The sequence below is a fragment of the Cyrtonyx montezumae genome, unplaced genomic scaffold, assembly GCF_038088225.1.
Source record: "Cyrtonyx montezumae isolate F1298 unplaced genomic scaffold, pur_monq_1.0 scaffold_30, whole genome shotgun sequence".
In the NCBI taxonomy this organism is placed as follows: domain Eukaryota; kingdom Metazoa; phylum Chordata; class Aves; order Galliformes; family Odontophoridae; genus Cyrtonyx; species Cyrtonyx montezumae.
The window spans coordinates 3,848,390-3,871,440 of record NW_027072035.1 but is presented as its reverse complement, the minus strand read 5'-3'; the positions used below and the strand labels follow the sequence as shown (position 1 = coordinate 3,871,440).

Here is a 23,051-nt window from a genome sequence, read left to right as displayed (position 1 = left end):
GTCCCAAACTCCTACATCCAGGACATCTTTACTACACAGACTCCTGTTGGGGGAAATCAAATCTGTATACCCTCATTTCTAGCCTCCACCGTCCTGCGGTCCACACAGCTATAAGCACTGTAAGACCAAGGTGACGTCTGCAGAACTTCTGTAGATACAATAGTTTGTTAACAGCACTATCTTGTAATACTTGATAATTGAAGGACTATACTGAGTTCCTCTGGTATTAATGACAATTTTCCTTTTTTTCCATAGAATTTCAGAATGGAAATTGGTTTAAACAAAAGCAAGTTTTGGCTTTCCTTAATACTAAAAGGATAAATACATTTATCTAAGTGTCTCATGTCAGCTTTGGCATTTACACTGTTTATGCAAATTATACAAATGCATAAAAATAGCTAACGATTTATGCAGAGTAAGCATTCCTTTGCAAGATCAGTAGCAGCATGTATGATCTCCCACTTGGGGACTTACTCCCTTGTTCTGCATTTTATTACTCTGTTCACAAACATTTATTTCTTCATAATTAAACTAACCATTCAAGTTCTGAAGTATTTGGCCATGTCAAGATTTGCTGCAATTCCTCCTTGATTATCAGATTAGAAAGGTACTTTTAGCAAAGGAATGGGATAATGAAAAAACGAACAACTGAAAAAAAACTGTAAGGAAAAACGCAATAGCTCATTACCTCTACATTTGAACATTACTGTTCAGAGAAGTGGTCTGAAGCAGGTCATCTATCTATTGAGGAGTCACTCATCTAGTAATAGTTTGAAAGGTCTAAGTTTTCTAAGAATTCTTCTTTAGTAATTATTAACCTGAAAAATGTATTAAATAGTACACAAAACAAGCAGTGTATATTGCATTGTTTTTCACAAGAACATGATAGCAATTTCCAGGTCTGTATTTCACCTTAGGTTATTAATAAGCACTGCCCCTGGGAAAAATCTATCGTACTTCAAAATGTCAAGATTTCCCTTGGGTTAGTATAAAGAAAATGGTCTTTTCCTTTTTTACTTTTTTCTTTTTAACAGTCTGTGTTCAACACATTTTCTTCAGTTTTTTTAACATAACATTTTGATGAAGACAGTAATAGCCACACTGCAGCAGAATCACAGAATCGTAGGAGTTGGAAGGGACCTCTAGAGATCATCGAGTCTACTCTCCCTGCCAAAGCAGGTTCCCTACACCAGGTCGCACAGGTAGGCATCCAGGCATCCCATGCTTCTCATCATCGCTCTAATTTACTTTATAGGTAGTGCAGCAGGAGGGATATGCCAAGTTTACTGGTTTGCAGCAGCCTTGTTTGAAAACCTCTCAAAATAAAGCTTACACAAAATAAATCCAGCTCTTCATTATAAAATCCAGAGTGACTCTCTAGCTCTTTTCTCTCTTTCTTTCTAGCTTTACCTAGACCACAGTCAGTAAGAAAAGCAAAGAGTAAATGCATTTGCCATTTTAGTTCCACAGCTTTCTATGATCTGATGATAAAGAGAGCTGGTGGGAGCTGTGGAAAATGAGCTGTTTCTAGCCAACTGTGCCTGGAGGTTCCCATAAATGCCTGAGCCTGTCAGGAACAGAAAGCCAAGAGCTGAGGTGCAGCAGGAGATCTGAGCAGGCTGCAGGACCTGCCCCAGGGGTAGTAGTCAGGTGCTGGGAAGAGAACACTGAGGAGCAGAACAAGAATGTTTACGGCCGCACCTGGAGTACTGTGTTCAGTTTTGGGCCCCTCACTACAAGAAGGACATTGAGGCCCTGGAGCGTGTTCAGAGAAGGGCAACAAAACTGGTGAGGGGTCTGGAGCACAAGTCTTATGAGGAGCAGCTGAGGGAGCTGGGATTGTTTAGTCTGGAGAAGAGGAGGCTCAGAGGAGACCTTATTGCACTCTACCACTTCCTGAAGGGGGGTTGTGGTGAGGAGGGGGTGGGCCTCTTCTCCCTGATAAATAACGACAGGACGAGAGGGAATGGCCACAAGTTGCGCCAGGGAAGATTTAGATTAGACCTGAGGAAACACTTTTTCTCTGAAAGAGTGGTCAGGCACTGGAATGGCCTGCCTAGGGAGGTGGTTGAGGCACCATCCCTAGCGCTGTTCAAGAAGCATTTAGATGAGGTGCTAAGGGATTTGATTTAGTAGTTGGGTAGGGATAGTGATAGGAGGATGGTTGGACTAGATGATCTTGTAGGTCCTTTCCAACCTTATGAACCTATGAACCTAAGAAGTTCAGGAGCTCCCCATCCCTTCAGCTGGCAGCCACAGTGTTCTGACACGAAAATACTGTAAAACTGGGCAAAGTAAAACTAACAGAATTGAAATAACTTCTTTCAGTCCATGGGTTAGTGATGGATGCAACTACAGTGAATTTCCGCCATTCGAATCCTCTGTAGTCATCAGAGACATCTCAGGATTCCACAAACAATAGCCATCTAGTCTGCTCATCACCCGTTTTCCCCTTGATGTTCCCTCTGAGTACTGCTGTCAGTAACATATTCCTCTGCTATAAGCAGCTTTTGAGAGGCTGTACTAGTGCTTGATCTACCACCTGACACTGAATGCTCTTATGGGCAACTCTCCATTACCAGTATACACTCATCTCAAAGACAAGTGCATCTCTTGCACGTCTGGTTTCTAACCACAGAAAAATGTTGTGCTGAGCCCTTACTTTTTCACGAACATTGTGTTTATCACACCTTTTCTATCAATCAGGTGGGTTGACAGAGGTTTTCCCTAAGGAAGGCCCCATAGCCCTTGATGATGAGTATCCTCCTTTGACTCAGGGGAACCAGTAGCAAATATTCAGTTTTCCACATTCAACAAAAATAAAATAAAAGCTAAAAAGCCACAAACCAAAACAAACACACAAGAAAAAACGAACAAACAAAAAACACAACAAAACAAACAATAACAACAACAAAAAAAACCTACAGAAGTTTAAGTATGTCTTTAAAATACTCATCTAACTTAGAAACTTGAAGCTGTAAATTAAAAGATGAATCTTTCAGAATTAGGAGATGGATGTTTGTAAATGACTGGATCTCTGTGCTTAGCTTTATACTATCATTGTTGCTTAAGTGAGAAAATCAAATGTGAATGCAATTTCAATCTGAATGCTTCCAAGTATTATTAAGATTCATAGTATTAACTGTTGAGCTGCTTTGTAAATAATCAATCTCAACACAGTAGTAAAAAAATGTCTACTGCTTTTATAATAAAGAAAATACTTAGCACTACCAATATTTCTGAAACAGAAATTGATTTCTGCTCTAGATATAAAGCCATGGCATAAATACTTCCACAGTTTCCAGTGGCATCACCCATACTCACCCATAGTTTGCCAGCAAACAAAATAACCCTGATTAAATTAATCAGTGTCTTCAGCTTATGTGTGTGTTCATTATCAACCTTCTAACACTGTATGTTCTAAATATTTATTTAAGTACAATAATTGTAGGCACTGGTTCATTAGCGACTGTGATCAACATGGGTTATCAAAAGCATTTTTCATGCATAACAAATACAGCAAATTACTAAAACAATAAAAGAAGTATCTATGATCTCCATCAGGTCAATCCACATGATTTCATATTCAGTGGACATAATTAGAAGAAGAGTTAATTTTCCATCTTATATTTCAAAGGGAGACCGGAGTTTCTTGCAGAAAACTTGCACCCTGACTGGCAAAATGTCAGGTGAAAGAAGTGTATGTGAAGCAGAAAATGTTCTTTTAGATGTGATACATTCCCTTCAGAAATTTTGCTAATTATACACAGACTGTATAATTACAGACATTCCTGAATTATACTTCATTAGAATGACAAAGTGTCAGCACTGGTAAGATATTTAACATGCTTAATATTAAATGAACATTATACAAGTACACTTTAGGATAATGATCAGTTGAACACCAAGTGCAGGGAACATTTAAGGTACAAAATATCAACATAGTTCCACTCTGCCTCTCAAAGATTAAAATAATCCAGTATTTAATGTATTTTCTCATCTTTGAGAGAAGGTATCCTCTGACATTTTCGTATTTTCTCTTGACAGACAAATATTAAGATTGACATTAGATCTCTATCAGAACCTTTCACTATCTTGTATTATAGGCAGAATTTTATTCTTTTTCTTTTTTTTTTTCATATGAAGTGCAATTCACATTATGTCTGACACGCTTCATCGTCTAAGGGAATTACACTTCAAGGAGAAATCTTAGATGTTAACCAACTCACCTACACCTCCTGATAGTTCAGAGAGGAACAATTGCAGAACATTATTTCTTAATTTGAGAAGAGGTACTTACGCATGGAAAACAAGAATAATAAATAATGTTGAGGGAAGTCCTGCCTTTATTGGACTCTATAGCAAAAAAATCAACACTGACTTGAACATACAACCTCTCCTAATTTAACATTCACTGGATGGCTATTGAAATGCTGTCTGTCCATGTGAATATTAAGAAGACTGGATGATTTCATATTTGCCTTTAATTTCTAATTTGAATAACCACTAAATGTATGGAATTGAGCTATCTAACATTCCTCTCATCAGAGCATTTGCATATTCCTCAACGCCTTTGGGACTGACCATTTTTAGCCAAGGTCTTGACCTTTTTTTTTTTTTTTTTTTTGCCATTACACTACTGCAAGAAACAGAAGCAGTCTCTGAACACAGCCCCTTTCATCAAACCTAAATATGAGATTAGAAAAACAAGACATGGGAACATAGCAGAAACTAGTGGGAATCCTCACCCTGCCAGAGCTAATCCTTTTTAATATTCTACTTCACACCAGAGATTATTTAATTGTTTCATAAATGGCTCTATGGCCCTTGAAGAGCAAACCTGTGTAACAGAAAAGAAATTTATTTGAAAGAGTCCTTGTAATAAGTATTGATCTATCATATCAGTAGATCATTCTGGAAATGCTGCAATCTCTCCTTGCCTAATTAAACTGTGCTAATATGAAAATGTGGCCCAAACACATAAGGCACAGCAGATCTGCCAGTGTGAAAATGCCTGGAAGTCACAGGCCTCTTGGAAGATATGTGCTCAAGCCCGCCTGCATGCTAATGAACTCCACCAGATCATAATCCACACAGATGGAATTCAAATTGCCTTCCACAACTCCAGCCCCACAGTCTTCTCATTAACCCTCTGCCATGAGATAAGCAGTCGTGAGGAGGTGGGGATGGCACTGCAGAGATGACAAAAAGCAAGGACCCCCGCTTCCCACTTCCCCCAGGATTTGAAGCTTGTGTTAGTCATTAAGTCAAGCTCTAAGAAGTAATCAAAATCTCTTTTTATTTCAACTCTCCATGGCATTTTAACCTTACCCAGTAAGCATTTCTGGAGTTGGGAGTGGCAAGAACGTTTCAGTAATCAAAGAGCACACACTGCCATGGACACGTGGCACTACTTGAAAGCATTTCACTCCCACTTGACATGAAGCTTTGTTAGCAATGGCAGACAGTATTTTACCATCTTGGATTACACTTCACACAAGCGTTCAGCTTCCTACAGGAGTTTAGTTTTAATGGAAGTCAGGTGATTTATTTCCAGCTCCAGCAATGCCAAAACTAGCAAGGATTTTACTTCAAGTGGTGCCACAGCAACTCAGCAGTACTGCCTTTCATTCTGTGTGCAACCCTGTGATAAAATACAGATCAGCTCTCTATTGCCAGTTCCTTCAAACCATCTATTGATAGGCTCAGCATGCTGCAATTATTCAAAAGCTCTCCAGTGATACTCTAATAGCTGGGTAAATGTAGAGGGACTCTTAGGTTGTCAGTAAAATTACGAAGAATTTACACATACTAGAAGCAGAATTTGCCAAAGAGATGGAGTAATCTCAATTTAAGACAAACTGATGGCTGTGTTTGCTTATAAGTGGTAACAGACACTTGCCCCCTGAAAGCATTCAAAGCCCTGCTACATTACCCACAGCTAAATCAGCTGAAGGGACATGTATTGAATGTTTATCAGTATTTGCACACATTGGAAGGTTTTGCCCATACAGATGGATGCAGGTGTTCAGTTTTATCAAATGGTCTTTTTTCATTTCTCCTTTAAAAATACAGGACCAAAATCTGAAGGAGTTAAAATGGTGAACGGCTAATCTCAGCTTTTCATCTTTTATGTTATTTTCAAGGCAAGTTGAGTGGTCTCTGTAGTGATTATTTTCTAACAGCTGGCTGGTGGCTTATTTGAAGAGAGATGGTGGCCTCATTCTGAATTCTAATGATGACCATGCAGCATAAATCACTGACACGAGATTCCCTACTGGCACACTTGGCAGAACAGTCTTTGATGGGAAACTGAAGCAAGACAAAAAGAATTAAATGTCATTATATCTCTGCAACTGAATAATCCAGATCAAGGCTTTTCCACAACAAATGAGTATCAAAGTTGTTATGCTGTGGATGGACGAAGTGAAGGACAAAGGTCCATATCTCTTAATTTAGGAAATACAGTGTTTTGCAATTACTTAGCCACATTTTTTTTTCCTAAGAAATACAAAAATCTCTCTCTGGGATTTAATTTGTATGAATAAGTATTTTTAGACAGACAGTACTGAACGGAGTGCTTTGTCAAACGACATGCTATTGTATTATTCTGTTCCTAAGAGACAGTCACACAGCGGACTGAGACAGGAAAAAAACTGAGATGTACTAGACTTGACAAGCGAGTCAGAGACTACCTGCCTAGGTCTCAGGTCTGTTACTTCATGTTGTAACCTAAATTCAACACCAGAGAGGAGGTATCACACTTGGTGTGATTATTGTATTCCAGTTTCAAAAGAAAGGAAGCTCAGGTCTGCTGGAGACAACTTGACAATACATGGAATGCATAATCTGTATTGTTAACAAGTATTTCCTCAGATGTGTCTACAGCGTGCATTAATTTATGCACAAATACAATCACATGTACAGTGGTCTTACTTTTTTCCTTACTGGTTATACAGATTTAATGCAACCTTAAGTAACTGCTACCTGTGGTATTCATACTGTGAGAGCTACCACGCTGGCTATGAGAGACCTCAAGTTTGCTGAGTGTGTTTGGCACTCAAGGATGCATCTCCTTCACAGTTAACAATCTCATTTATATGAAACTCCAAGGAAAATCTCAGAATAAACAGAAACATACATATCATATTAGGTACTATGACCTCAGAACTGTCGACAAGTGTTCCTGCTGGGGTTAAATTGTGCTTGATTGCAGCACCGCAGCAACTATGTGCATTGAGAATGCCATCTACTGGCAAAAAGGCATGACTGAGCATTAATTCCACAACATGGTACTTCCAAAAAAAGAAAGAAAACATGATACGGGTTGCTAGTGTGTTTTGTATTAACTGCCCATTAAGTTGGCTATTTATTTATTTATTTATTTCCATAGTTGTAACTGCATTATGCAATGCTGATTTCTATGCAGAAAATCTACTTGAAATGAGTTCTGCATCCGAAAGCTATTATTACAAGAAGTATTATTACAGAAGAAAGGTAATGTTTGAAAACAGCAGCAATTTAAAAGATATAAGAGAATGATAAAATATGAGTAGAGCTGAAAGACCAACATTTCTTTTGCCTTCCTGCGATTACTCTTATTTCATAGGATCTCAAAAATGAGTCTCAAGAGCTCTTCAAATATTTGGTTGGAATATTGAGTTTAAGCTTTTAACTTTAAAACCTATAACAATGTCAAACTCAACAGTGAGTCTTTGTTATCAGGCTGCCAGCTCTAGCAACACTAATTCCAAGCTTTACACAGCCAGAGCATGATTTGATAGCAAACATCCCAGCAGAGAATATCAGATCTATTAACTCTACTTACAAAGCAGTAACTATTGTCATAGTACTTTGACAAAGCAGATCCCCTTAATCTACACCTCTGCGTTATCCATTTTCCTTTTTAAATAATTATTGATGAGATTTCACTTGCGTTCAGTCCATGCTTAGCCAACTATCAACTTAGCTAGAGCATCCAGTGACAAACAGCTGGTCTCACATCAAAATGCTATTCTCTTAGAGTGTCCCATCTCTGCAAATAAGCAGCAGATGTGGAATAGTACGAGGACTAAGATTTCATGTAGCTTAAAAAGGACTTAGGTCTAAATCTAATCTGATCACTGCCCAGACTAAGATAAGAATCCCTGTCAGATACTGCAATCTGCTCAAAAGGAAGATCAAAGAAGACACTAGAATTGCCAGAAGAAAGCAAAAGTAGAAGGATTAAAAATTACAAAGCATTATGTGTGAGCAGAGATATTTCTGACCACAGTTTTTTTCTACACTCTTAAAAAAATAAATAAATAAAATAAATGATTTGTTCCCAGCTACACTGTGGCTTCAAGGAGAGAGGAAGTTTGAAAGTCCCAGTACTAGCTATGTGCAATTTGCATTTTACCACCGTATCACCTTGAGTTACTATGACACACAGGAAGACTGGAGGAGAAACAGCAGTGGAAAAAGGAGGAAGAGTGTCATCTAAGGTAAATACTAGCTTCACTGTCACCTTGAAAACATCTGCTAATATCCAAACTCAGCATTTCATTCAAGGAAAGAAGAACGGCATGGGATGTAATTTTTAAAACGAGCTGAAGAAATAACAAAATGAATCAGGAAAACGGAAAAAAGCTTTGGATGCAAATGTCATCAAATATGTTTCTGATCTGTACTGTCTATGCAAAAACTTCCATCGCAGAGGCAAAACTGCCTGTGAAAATCAGCAGTAGGTCTCTGCCAATACAGTACTGCAGCAAAACTGAATAGTGATGTAATAAGGAGGATGATCCCTCCTGCAGGTCTTCTGAGAATCTCATCCATCACTGATGTTATCACTTGGTTCCCAAGAGTGGAATCTGGGGCTGTGCCTGCACAGCTCTGCCCTGCCCTGGCTGGAGGCAATGGCTCACCAGGTACAGTAGTAGCTCTGCAGGACTGCCTTGCACTGCACGGCACTTCCACATCTGATAGTGAAAAAAATATTCTGGAGTGGCCCTTTCTTTTAAAGTCATCTCTGCTTTTTTTTTTTTTGTGACAAGTCAAGACAGGAAGGGAGAAAGAGTTATTGTGACAAATAAAACACTGCTGTAGGCTGAAAACACCAGGTTATGACCTCCCTAGAAATAGCCAGCACTGTGTCAGTATCTCAGCATACCTAGAATGGCCTGAAAACCATTGGAGGATGCAGGCAATTTCATAGATGACCCCCCCCACAATGGCTGGGGGGTGGCAAAAACTCTGGAGACAAGGCTGGAACAGCTGACTTTCACTGATCAAACACATGATGTATAACTCATGCTCTGCAATTAAAGTCAGGGTCAAGAAAGACGTATAGGTTTCAGTTTCCAAGGTAATCCATAGCTTAAAAGACTGGCTGGCCAATGTGATATGCCTGTGTGAATGCACATGCAATAATGTGAGTGACTTGCTTTGCTTTGCCTTTCTTCCCCTTCCCCTCACCACCCTCTACTTTGCCTATTAAGCTGTCTTTATCCAAATACATGAGTTTTATTGCTTTTTCACTTTCTGATCCCTCCTGGGAGGGGCAGGGATGGGGAGAGCAAGTGAGCAGCTGTGGGTGCTTGGCTGCTGGCCAGATCAACCCACCACAAACAGCTCATAAGAGCTAGTAAAGCTTGATTTGTGCCCCCAGAGAGAGGAGCCAAAGCTGGGACCGATCTTCTTTGTCATAACACTGGAACAACTTCCACAGGGGACTTAACTTCCAGCTGGAAATCTCTACAGCACATTAGTGTCACTCAGAGATCACAAAGCCTGAGATTATACCACTAAGAATATGATTTACCTCCTTGGAAGGATTTTTGCTTTGTTGTTGTTTTGTTTGTTTTGTTAAACCCTATACCCTATGCTTCCCACATACAGTTACATAGAAGACAGAAGAATGATTCAGCTGACCATTACAGAGAAGCTCTCAATTACCAAAGCATGCAAAGTTGCTGTATCAAAAGAATACTGAAATTCACAAACTCACTTCTAAAAGCAGTGCTTGGTTGTTATGTTTATTATTTTTAAACTTAATATGCCTTATATCAGCAACCAGACTTGAATTACAAAAGACATGTTCCAACCAGTAGAATAGCCAGGAATCAGAAGAATCACATCCTTACTTACATGAGTTTACGTGTCACTCACACATAGCCAGTGAGTGCATAACATCAGAAATATAGACTTTCCTACTTGACTCTACAAACAGTTTGCAACCAGTACCCATCATGTCTTTGATGGAACCATTGGAGGATTTCATGCAAATACATAGCTTTCTGCTACAGAAATACTCACCTTTCTATTTATGTCTTTTACCAACTAATGCACATATTATCTCCTCTTACTCATACGGACTCTGGAGGACTGGGACTGCCCCCAGAGGGCTACAGTCAGAAGGAGCACCTGGACCTGTGGCTGGCAGTAAGGCATCTCTTGCCATGACTCCTGCCTCTGTCACTACAAAGTGAGTTAGGGCTGGAGCTCTTCATGCAGCACCCCACGGTAGTACTTCTTATGCAAAACCGGGCAAGAGGGACTGATAATGTGCTCCCCTCTCCACCAAGCATGGAGACAGTGAGTCTCTAAACTCTTCTTCCCAATGCAGGCTGGGCTTGATCTTACTGAGGAACATAATGGTAAGCAACTCACTGCAAACCAAGGACTGCTTTAATCTGGAAATAAGCAGAAGTTTAAAATTGCCTTTTCTCCATTTTTACCACAAACACTTGGTTGTTGTTTGACCTTAAAAATACCAGGAAGCATGGATCAAAATTTTTCCCTCACGATAAAGTCCAATTAGAAACATTTCATAGTTTCTCAAATGATTGACAATCAGTTACCAAGAAGTAATAGAAAACACGGACAATTAAGAATGAAGAGAAATAGATATTGCAAAAAAAGAAGTTACTTGTGACAACCAGAAAATACATGAAAAAACTGCAATGATGCTTTGGTTACATATTTATTATAAATCCATGATGGAAGGGATGAAAAGTAGTTCATCTGTAAATAATACTTAGCGAGGGTAAAAGAATTATAATTGTTTAAGTCTTAAGTTTTAGACATGCAACAAAAACAAAATAGTAACGAAGAAAGATTGAGGAGTTGTAAGGCATTTAAAAATAAATTCAGTCATTTTGCTGATTCATATTAGCAGCTTAGCATTAGCAGGTACTAGTGCTGTGGCACTAATGTAAATTCATGCTAATTTTCTTTGAGATCATTCCTAAGAAAAGCAGAAGTGAAATTCAGTGCCCGAATGATTGTTGCAAAAGTTCAATAAATTCACTGAAAATGAAGAAAAAAATAGAATCACTTATTTGCTCATCCCTGACATTCTGATTAGTACTAGAAAAGGAAGGCTTTGATGATTAATGTACCCCAGCACAGAAACAGTTATGCTGTAAGCCTCTCCTAAGCTAACAAACCCCAGCATCACACACAAAAGAGCTCGTGCCACTGAGCCACTCTGTTCATTCCTGCTTCCTCCTGCTCCCACTGTTGGCCTGCACCCTTGTGCTACCAGCAGCAGTACCCTGTGGGGCCACCAGCCACTGCTGCAGTGGCATGAGTCAGATAGATTCCCTATTCAAGTCCTGTTTCACCTCCATTTTCATTCTTCCAATACATACATAATCTAAAACACAAGTCTGGTAGCCAGCTAAAATTAACCTTTCCAAACATACAATGAGCTCAAATTACTCCACTTGATAGCTATTCCAGCTATCACAGCCTTTAATATCTTTGGCAGCATATTTATAGATTGCTCCTGAATATGCCTACTAGACTACTTGAGTTCCTGGTCTGAATTAACTTCCAGGCGCTTGATAGCAGGGCTCAGACACCAGCTGAGTTCACCTCTTCCACTCATCTGCACAGGACTGTACCATCAACAGGACAGACCTCACAGCAGCAGTGGGCAGAGGGTGAGACTGATGATCTCTGCCCCTCTGCCTCAGATGAGCTAAGCAAAAATGAGATTAGGCCTTGCTATCCTGGCTCATTTTTGTTTCATTGCAATTGATAGGTTTTGCGTAAGAATCTATGTCATCTGACTTGATGAATTTTGACTTCCTGTAATTTTTTAATACGTACGAAGACACTGAAATATAGGATTTTATCAGCAACTCCAAGAGCTCGCACAACGTACTAGACATATACTAACAGGGTGTACATCTGCTTTGGTAATACCCAATGGGACTAAAGACTGACTTGGCAAACAATAGAGCTGTGGGTTTCAGAGACCAAAATCTTCTTGACCCAAAACCCCAGAACACTAATAATCCTTAATTATAACTTCTGAGATTTTAACTTTCAGAATGAAGGGTGTTAGGCTTTTGAGGTCAAATTTCAGAGTATGAGAGCCTTCATCAAGAAGCCTGAAGGACATCAGCCCACAGCCACAGCTGAAGCAGGAGGATGCTGCAGGGACACCAGACACCTCTTGCTCTTTGACAGGTTCCTCTATAGCCACAGGAAGGCTTCTGAAAATGAAAGGTAAGGAAGGTATGGAAGGACTCGCTAAAGATAGTGCAGTGATCAGCTGTTGACTTGTGGCCAACGGAGACCTGAAGCTGCTCAGGCTCATTTTTCCACAGATAGCTGTTTTTTATGAAAAACATGCTTCAAGTATAAGCCACAGAATGCTACTTGAGCAGTAATTCTTCAGGGGAACAAGGTTAGGAAAGGCTAGGTATTGATCAACTATCTAAATAAAAACTAAAGGATTTGCATACACACCAGTGCAACTGCTGAGTTACCAGGTGGAAGCAGGGGGGCAAATGGCAGATATCAATACCTTGTGGAAGGCCTTCAAGGGTTTCACCCCTAAGCAAAGTCCACTTAATCAGCCTTTTGTGAAGCAGGATATTCAGCTTTATGCAGCTGAAACATACATACATACATTAATTGAGAAAGGATCATTAGCAACAGCTGCAGTTTGAATAATCTCCATTTGTTCTGCCTCCTTACCAGATACACGGCTCTTTTTCCAGCATGTACATTGTTTGAATTTTTTGTCCTTTTGAAGGTAATGTAAGATGGAAGTCAATGCCAGTACGTGACAGAGAAAACAGAGGCAAATACCCATTTTAAGTCATGTTGCTTGTTGTCTTGGCAACCAGTTAATAAGCGCCGTTACTCATTTTTCACCAGCACCTGACAACATCTCTGCAGATTTGGTATTATTAAAGAGAGTGCAAACTCAGCTGCTTTACAAGGTATCAGAGAAGATCTCACTAGCATTTCCAATCTGAATTCAATTTTTCAGGGTATCATAAATCATCCTCACATTGCTTAGAAGCTGAATATAGGATACATGAATACCACTGTGACTATCCATTCCCTTATTAAGAGCACAAAAAGTGTTCAGATCCACTCATGCTTGATTCTATATCAATATCTACATGGCTACCCGCTGCAAACAAGGATTGCCCCTCAAATTCCTCAAGAGAAAACACATAAATTATTGTTCTGACTGACATCTCTCATGTCTTCCTTTCAACACTGCAGGCATATGGTTACAGGGTCAGGGTTGGTCGCATTTCCTCCAAGCGTCGTCTGGGAGAACAAGTCATACTGTTCACATTTCTGCTGCATGTATCCTTGAGCTGATTTGAGAAGTATACAAGCATGTATTGAGCCAGCACAGAAATTATCATAATTAAACATGATAATCAAATAGGCTTCAGTTAGTATTCAGACCTCACTGTACTAAGAGATGTGCAGACTAACTAAATGACTCTACCACTCCTCAAGAGTAAACTGTCCCTATGTTTGAGTCATACAAAGAGTTGAGTCTCAAAAGACTGAAAAAAAGGCTGTTTAATTACATCCCATATGACATGCCACACACTTTCCCATCACCTGGGATGAATATTTCTCTTAGACAAGAGATCACCTAGTTACCCAGAGCCCACTGAATTTCTGAGTTTGAGACCAAAAGGGATTTGTATCCACAATAGTCTCTTTAATATGTATAGTATGTATGGCCAGTTAACAGGTTGAGCACTCACCAAAATTCAACAACTGAGCACTGTAACAGAAAATATTTTGAAATTTTATCAACACAAGGCAACAAAAAGAATCCCACCCTCCTTGCTATCTATCTATCAGTAGTGAAAACTCAGAGGGAGCCTCAGGCAGATTCAACACTGAAGAACCAGAGATACAAATCTTGTCCTCTAATCTGTACCATGAGTCTCAAAAAGCACCAGTGGGTTTCCACTCAATCTGAGAGAAGAAACTGGTAAAGAGGGTTAGTTTTATTCTTGGATGTTTCTCTTTTTTCCAGGTTTACAGCTCTCTCAATACTCTTTCAATGTGGATTTTGGCAGCTTATTGTTTAAAGATTGTGCAGTGCTGAAAAACACATTCATTACTGCTTGTCATAGAGATGTTGATGAATTCCAGTCACATGCAATTAAGCTGTAATTCAACACAATGACAGACAAAACAGACAAGTCTAGACAAACAAGAAAAAAATAATAATAAAACAATGGAATATGTAATTCTAGAGAATTCCTAGAAGACTCGATAGTATTGGTTGAAACTGAATTCAAATTTGAATTGAAAAAAAGAGGTGCATAAAGTTCTTTCATTTACTACATGAAACCACAGTATTTAACCATTTGAAACTAGCTTTATTTTAATTCATTCAGCGCTATGAAGAAGTAACATCTTAATGAGACAACAAAAACCATAAAATACGTAGGAATACTTTTTCTGAAGGAGAAGTGTGGGTTATTTTTTTTCCCGAAGTTTTAAAGTAAAATATGTCTATGTTGAAGATGCATTGTACTGCACAATGTGTTTATTAAAAATATATTCTCTTAATTTCATTTATCTGTATAAACTTTCTGCAAAATGAAGCAATTGGTGTCACTGATTAGGAGCATTTATTTAATACAAAGCAAAATGTATGTATTCTAGCCCTGAGTAATTAAGTCCTGAGTATTGCTTTACCAGTTGTTTTTTGAACCAGGTGAAAAACTATAGAGGTACATCTTTGTCTTGAATCTGGCTCATTAGATATGGAGAAATAACGGCAAAATTTGCTATATCCAATGCTGCAAGAGGAAGAATTCATTACATTAGACAGTTTGGTAGGAAAACCATCAGGTCAGTGCTATCGTGCTAGCAAGACACCATGGTATCTTCATCAACTGTGAACAGCAAAAGACCCTATGCATGTGAAGTGGTGGTATGACACAACATTTCAGAGCACTTTTCATCATGGTCCTGAAGCCAGAATTTAGAACATTTGTCACTTCTATGTTGTACTTGTCAATGCGATCATTATCACAATGATTTCACCAATGAAATCAAGTTATACTCCTTTGAGAAGTGCATATATACTTATAAAAAAGATTAATTTTAGATACGAACAATTAGCATTTGTGTTAAAGTAAGGAGATGGTTAAAAAGAAGGGAAAAAACAACAACAAAAAACAAACAAAACCAAGACAAACAAATAAACAAAAGGGAAAAAAAACAAACAAAACAACATACCAAACTGTATTCCCACATAATCGCAACAAAATTGGATTTTACAATTCACAAAATTATTAGGGAGGCAAGTTGGTGGAGCTGGTTTCATTTGGTTGTTTAGTTACTCTTCAAAATCTTTGTGAATCTCCTAAAGAATGCAGAGGCTTGAAGAAAAGGCAGGAGAATTGACTGAATTTCATAAAGCCTGTAGAGTTCTAGTTTCCTCAGAAAAGCCTATGAAAGTTCCTGTGAGTAAAGGCAGACCCTCCAGCCCTTAGCTTTTCATGACAAGATACCAAGCTCTTAATCCACACTTGCATAGCAGCTGTGACACCTTTCTGGTTCTGTCAAATTTCAGAGCTAACCTTTCAGGTTATTTTCTGTATGTGCTCTGCCTACCACAGGTAACAGCTTCAGTCTCTGCAATTAGGTACATAGATTAGCACTACATACACAAACAGTTAAGTCAAAAACTGAGATTCATCTTACGTTAATGGGGCCCCACAATTAATCACAGTGATATATATCATGCTAACCTGATTAGTTTAACGTTTCTGACATTTCCTTTTGCCATAATGTTTAAAAAACATGTAACTTTCAAGCAATATTAAAACAAAATAAAAACAAACAAACAACAATAACACCAAAAAAACAACACAAGAACAGAAAAAAAGTATTCATTGTAAAGATCCACAAATGAAAATAATGGGACATGTAACACTTTGTCAAATATGCTCACCTCGAACTTCAGGAGAGAATCGAGCAGAATGGCGAGACACAAAAAGTTTCAGTTCTTGATCCAAGTTGCATTCAATCAGGTTTGTGTCCCATGATCGGATTCCTAAAATTCAAAATACAAAAACACACCTATCTTGATATATCAGCACTGGAAAATTTCTTGGTTTACATCCACATTATTTGTGTATCTCTAAATCCCAAACCCAGCCTTGATTCCTGTCACACCTCACAGACATCTTTTGCAAAGTGTTGAATGCCCAGAAGCACTCTGGAGAGGGGCAAGAGAAAAGCGCCTTTCCAAATGGCAGAAGTCCTTTCAAGCCACTGCTTTATGACTGATTGTCCCACACCCTAGTGGCTACATGGTGAGAAGTCACTGATGTCCTTGGACTGACTTAAAAATAGCAAAAGACTGATTTACAAAAGTGAAAACGTGAATCACTTCGGTGATATTGTGTTTGTCCCCTGAAAGAAGGATAGCATTAACTAGCATGTTGAAAGTTAATATTAAAATATCAAGTACTAAAGCTGTCAAGGCTATAAGGACATGAAGCTGTTTGAGTGGTTCAGAGGAGGGATACAGAAATGACTGAAGAGGTGGAGCACCTTCTCCTAGAAGGACAGGCTGAGGGAGCTGGGCTTGTTTGGCTTAGAGAAGACTCTGGATAGACTTCATTGTGGCCTTCCACAATGGAGTTGGAGACCAAATTTTTACACAGTCAAATAACAGTAAGACAAGGGGAAATGGCTTTAAACCACAAGAGGGGAGTTTTAGATTAGAGATTAGGAGGGAATTCTTTACTCAGAGGGTAATGAGGCACTGGCACAGGCTGCCCAGAGAAGCTGTGGATGCCCTATCCCTGGAGATGTTAAAGGCCAGGCTGGATGGAGCCCTGGGCAGCCTGAGCTGGAGTAGACAGCCCTCCCCACATCCAGGGGTGTGGAACTATTTGATCTTTAAAGTCCCTTCTAACCTAAATCACTCTGTGATTCTATGACTTCTTTATTCAAAAGCTTTGAAGCATACAATATTTAAAATTAAAAATTAAGTGATCTTTTATTTATGAAGTATCAGAACTCTAGTTTTGATATTTAGAAACACTATGCTTGATCTTTTTTTCTTTGAAAAAACATTAATGTCACATCTTTATTCTCTCCTAGGCTACAGAGAAAAATGAGACACTTGACATACAATCTTAAAAACATATTTTGAAATCATATATTTTAAGGATTGACATTGGATGGGGGAGGAAGGGGGAAACCACTGCAACCAAAAGATAATTTTATTTTCCTACTGTACAATTTTGATGACTACTTCTTAAAAAAGTCAAATTAACAGAATACATTTTAATACTTTTCTATAGTTTTCTTGTCAAAAACTATGAACAGACAGTTGCACTTCAGGTAGGTCCAGACACTGCTGTGGTTTTGAACACCAGCATTATTGTGATTTTTGTAATGAGACATATACAAACTAGGTAGCAAATGCCAAAGGAATCGCAGATGACGAAGCATCTGTTGACCCCTTCCCAGAAGCTTGGCCATGTCTTTGCATGAAGGCATTGGGTTAAACCATTTTGGGGCTTGGTACTTTGGGGCTGAAGAAGCTTGAAAAGGCATATGGCCAGCTCCTTACACTGTACAATTACTAGCACTTCTGCTGGTGAACTGATCTGGTTTTCAGTCTGCTAACTTTCCTGCCAGTACTGCCTCCTATGCTTTATCTTTAAAGTCAGCAGAAACATCAGGGCTTCTTCTGGCAGACGTCATATTGCAGAGCTGAAGGATGAGGAGGAAAAAGAGTAGAGAAACCAGATCTGCTCTGCTGTTCTCCCATTGCAGCTCTGAACATGCAAATATGGGTATCTGCATTTCAAGAGTTTCTTTAGAGAGAATTCATTGAGCACTTCTTCCTTGTTAGCAGTCCAGTCAAGGCATGAGCATGTTTGTCTCTGATATCCTCCCTGTTAAGCAGATGCAATATTAAGCTCTAAAAAGATCTGAAAACACAGTATCATCTATGTTTCACAACCACTCCAAAGTATAATAATGGAACTATCATCAATCACTTCCGATGCATCACCGTTCAGAGGCATAAGTGATGACTCTTCTGCAAGTCTCCCTTTTTTTCATTTCTCAAAAATCTCTTGGCCATATGGCGCATTTTCAGGGCGTAGTTTTGGCAGGCAGACACAGCTCAGCAAGCTTTAATATCTTCCAGGTGTTGGAATATTTGAGAGCAAGAAAGTAAATATGATATATTGCTGCACATGTACAGCACAGATTAAATGTATGAGTAGTGAACTGATGCTGACCATGAAGATAAGAGTACACTGAGTGTTGAACATGAAGAAGCAAGAAGACAGCAGTCCACTGGCCTCCAACAGCAAGCCTGTGTGGGAAGGCTGCAAAGCTTTCTGGAGGTCAGTTAAGCAATATGGACTATGATTCAGCACTTCTGCAAATGACAGAGCCTGCCCACCATCCCAAATCATTTTTGTTGTGAATCCAGATTTGCAGTGGGGTATGATTCTGACTAGGCACAGTCAGATCACTGAGCCCATCAATGTCCAAAATGCAGCACTCAGCGCAAACTAACTAAAAAGAAAAGCCTAGGCGTGCTATCAAAACAGAGACTGAAGATGAGATTTTGTTAAAATAGGCCAGATTCACAGATGCATGATTCAGCATTTTGGATGCAAGAATTCTACAAATACCTTAAAATGTAGTATAAATGTATCAAGTACATACAACCAAATCGAGTTTAGGTACAATGAAACTAAATCTGGAGCAAAAATGCAAGGTCAGTCCAATGATGTGTATTATTATCAGCATGGAAGAAACTACTTGGAGGACAACTGAGTTGTAGCGATTTCCTTCTTTCTGCAGTGTCTGGAGCACAGCGCCACCAGACACAGGGCTAATCAGTCAGCAGACAGGGCACACCCCGCAGCATCTGACAAATCAGTGGAAAGATCCTGAAGCTTTCTCCTTACTCTCCTCTTCTTCTTTACTGGATGATGGGTTGGAGGACTGCCCCCTCAGCAAAATGACATCCCAAATGTAATTACTGAAAATGCAGCTTGCCAAGCAATTCCCACTTCATGATATATTAAGAAATGACTCTGCATTCCACCAGGTTACGTAGCATCACGCCACTGATGTCCGATCAGGAGATGTTTTTGCTGGCATATTGCTCTGCAGTTCAGGGCATGAATCCACACTTTTCTGTGGTGGTACTTAGGAGAAGCACAAGAGAAGACCCTGAGGCAGAGTTATCAAGAACCCTAAAACCATTTAAGGCTCTGCTGAGGACAAAGGTTTTTCCCAACTACAGAGTACTTTCCAAAGAGAAAGACTAGTCAAGCCTTCAAGCAGACAGAACTTCAGACTCTTAGTGTACTGATTTAGAACAGCGCACCCCAAAATCTGACCAAGGTTTTTTTCCTAGCAGGCAAGATCCCAATCAGATCATCTGACATCAGGAAGAGTGAGGCGACTTCTCATCCAAAATGATGAATAAAAATGCCAAAATTTTTCCTTTTAATACCTAAAACTGTAACCAGGTGTTACGCTTATTGGACAGAGGTAGCAGCAACAGAGCTACGCAGCATGAGCTGTACAATAGAAGCTTCAAGAAGCAACTGAAGAACATTTCCTCAGAGGAAGGTCAACATCAGATGTCTTTATAGAAGTTTTATCCATTTGCTCTATAAATTGCATTAATTTATTTGAAATTCAGCTAATCCACTTTCAACACAATCAACAATTAGTTAGAATGAGAGAAGCGCAGTGCTCAAGAGGCTCTGAATGACAAAGCATCTGCATTGGTTGTTCTTCCTAGGAGACAATGGTTATGATAAAGATCAACGGGTCATGGTGAAGCTGGTAAGCTGGGATGTGGCAGCTCTTTACCATGAACAGCCACAAAAAAGAACCAGGAGAAACTGCCAACTGCAGCAACAAGGGTTGGGAACACAACAATAGAGGCTAGCAAAGTCCTAGCTGGAGTGCTGAACCACACCTACATGCAAAGCTGCTACCAAATCTCCCTTGCAGGCTCCCTCTCTCCTTTCTAACAATAGCGTATTTCTGATTTTTGCACTTCTATCAGCCCAGAACAAGGTATACACTAAAAAAAAATGTCACATCTTAAGCGAGTTTAGCCAACTATGGGATCTGCCAATCGTTTCCTTTGTGCTTCATACCACTGTTATGGCAACAGGGCTTTTTGCCCCTCCATGCACAACGCAACCTCCTTTATTAGAAACCGCGTTAAGAACTTACAGAACTCAGTCATTTTACGTGTGGTACCTTCACCCAAAGCCGTCTTAGCGAAAGGACAAACGAGCAGCGAGCTACAGCAGCCTGAGCTCGACAATAACGGGGCTGGGCAGACTCAGACTGCAGCCTCGTTACCCGCATCCTTTTTATTTCTTTCAGCATAGGGGTGGGTGTGTGTCATGCTCGGGTCCCGTAGGATTCCGCATCGAGCTGCCGAAACTTGGGGCACAATGCGCAGGGATGGAGCCGCAGCCCTGCGGTCGATGGGAAATCGCCCCGCCGTCGCCGGGGTCTGAGGCGCTGCGACGGGGACGGGGATGGGGACGGGGATGGGGACGGGGATGGGCTGCATCCCCCACCCAGCCCCTTCCCCGGCGGCGGCGGCGCGGGCGCCCTTTGTCCGCTCCGGGCTGCCATAGGGACCGCAGTGCGGACTGCGCCACGCCCACCCGCCGGTGTCTCCGGGCAGACAGACTGGGCGTCCGCCGCAGCCCCGACAATGGTGCAGGGCGGGAGCGCGGGGTAGGGGCTGCGGGAGCGGGGCGGGAGTACCCCGCGGGGCGCCCCGGGGTGCGGGCGGGGTCGGGACCCGCGGTTAAAGAAAGGACGAGCGCTGGGGCTCGGAGCCGGGCTGGGCGCTCCCCATCCCGGCCGTGGGGGGGGAGGGGGAGGCAGCGGGAGCGGCAGCACGGAGCCCCCCGCCGGGGTGCCGCGGGCATCGAGCGGGGAGCGGCCGGCGGGGCCGTGCGGGCGGGGGCTGCCGCGCTCGCTCCGTGCGCTCCGCCGCCGCCACCTCACCTCGTTCGATGGTGGCGATCGCCCGGCGCAGGTGCTCCTCGGTCACCAGCTCGCCGATGACCACCAGCAGGTAGAACTTGCTGTCCAGGAAGCGGTGCGACAGGCTGGGCGATGGGGCGGCCGGGTTCGGGAGGCTGCAGGAGGGCTCCGAGTCCGCTTCCACCACTACCGTGGCCATCGCACCCCCCGCTCCACCCCGCGGCTCCGGGGCGCTGAGGGGAAAAGGTAGGCCCGCTCAGCGGCGGCTCCGCAGGCGGCAGGGAGTGAGGGCGGGCGGGGAGGCGGCCGCGCTTTTATACGGAGACGGGGCAGGGCAGGGACCTGCCGAGGAGAAGGAGGAGGAGGAGGAAGGGGGGGAGCCGCGCATCCCCGCCGCCGCTTTTCCAGCATCCACGGCTGATGTCATCTGCAGCAAATCCTCCCCGCGGCGGCCCCCGGAAGCAGGAAGGACGCGGGGTGCGAACAACGCCCGAGGGTCGGCGGCGGACCCCACCGCCCCGCGGTCTCGCAGCCCCCGGCCCTGGCTGGTGCAGGACACTGCCGGGCTACGGCTGCGCCTGGCCGGGTGGGATGCGGCTCCGGGACCTCTGCATCGCCCTGCGATGCTGCAGCGCTGCTCACTAGACCTTAACTGCTAGCTATTTTAAGTGATATTCTTACAGTTTGCTTCATGAGATGTTTCAAACGTAGGGCTCCTGCCTGCCTTCAGGGTGCATGGATTTGTGACTCACCCCAGGGGTTATGGATAGGGTGCTTCCCGTGGTGTTTCTGGAGAAAACATATAGCTAAGGCCACGGAATTTCAAAGGGCTTCAGGTGGCTGCTTTTTACCACACTCAAACAGCTCCAGTGAAAACGCCTTCCATCACAAAAGGAAAGGGCGGGCTCCTCAGGAAATCCATGTAGAAGACAGACATTCGCTCTCCCATGCTCACCAAAACCCCCTCGAGAGGTAGATTCAGTTACCTTATAGAAGTGTTTGATCCTCCCCTAAAACAGGATGCAGCACTCTGGGATAAATCAGCCTCCTGGAGATGTTCCTCTCACTGTCAGAAGCTAGGCCCTGGTTACACTGAGCATCATTTGTGTGACTGAAGTGATGCGGCACCTGGGAGAGGATGCAAACGTTAGCCTGGTTTACCAGATAAGCTCTGGTTGCTGGCTGAGGAGATGTCAGCGTGCAGCTCCTTCCAGCTCTCACTGCTTCCCATGGCCTGGTGCACACTGGTTACACCCAGTGCTTGCCTGAAGGGACTGATACCCCAAGTCTCCTTTCTTAGAATAAGCACTTTGTTTTGTGGCACAGTGTAATCATTCCAATTGACATACTTGTCAATACACTTGTCATTTAATTGATAGTTACAGACTGTCTCTGCCAATCAGTCTTGGATTGAAACTGTTACTCCAGTTGCTGGTCCATAGCATCATATCACCCCACAGTACCTGGAAGCTTTAGTATGAATAGTTCTGCCTGAATTCAGCACTAAGCTCCTTGGCTAGCACGGCGCAATGTGATTGGAGGTTGCATCCAAGTGAGACTTCTGCTGAGCTGCCTACGCTGAGAGCTGCAGGCATTTTTACAGCCATGTCAGGTGGCTGAGATGACGTGGTGAGAGCTGCACTCCTCCTGAGTTAGGGCTGACATTTCTCGTAGAACAAATGAAGTCATGCAGATGTCCAGGGACTAGTAGCAGTTCTTCTAAAGCTAGTGTTCGTGGGCACCTCTGTTCTATGGCACTT

General features: G+C 41.7%; 1 protein-coding gene across 1 annotated transcript in view; it reads right to left on the bottom strand.

The window, feature by feature from the left end:
- MAP1B (microtubule associated protein 1B) overlaps positions 1-21,506 on the bottom strand; it is a 64,498-nt gene extending 42,992 nt beyond the window's left edge. Inside the window, exons 1-2 of the mRNA XM_065744191.1 lie at positions 21,313-21,506; positions 16,232-16,333 (exon numbers count right to left, since the gene is read on the bottom strand). Coding sequence (XP_065600263.1) covers positions 16,232-16,333; positions 21,313-21,490 — 280 coding nt within the window. The 5' untranslated portion in view covers positions 21,491-21,506. The remainder of the gene's footprint in view (positions 1-16,231; positions 16,334-21,312) is intronic.
- Between the last annotated feature and the right edge of the window lie 1,545 nt (positions 21,507-23,051).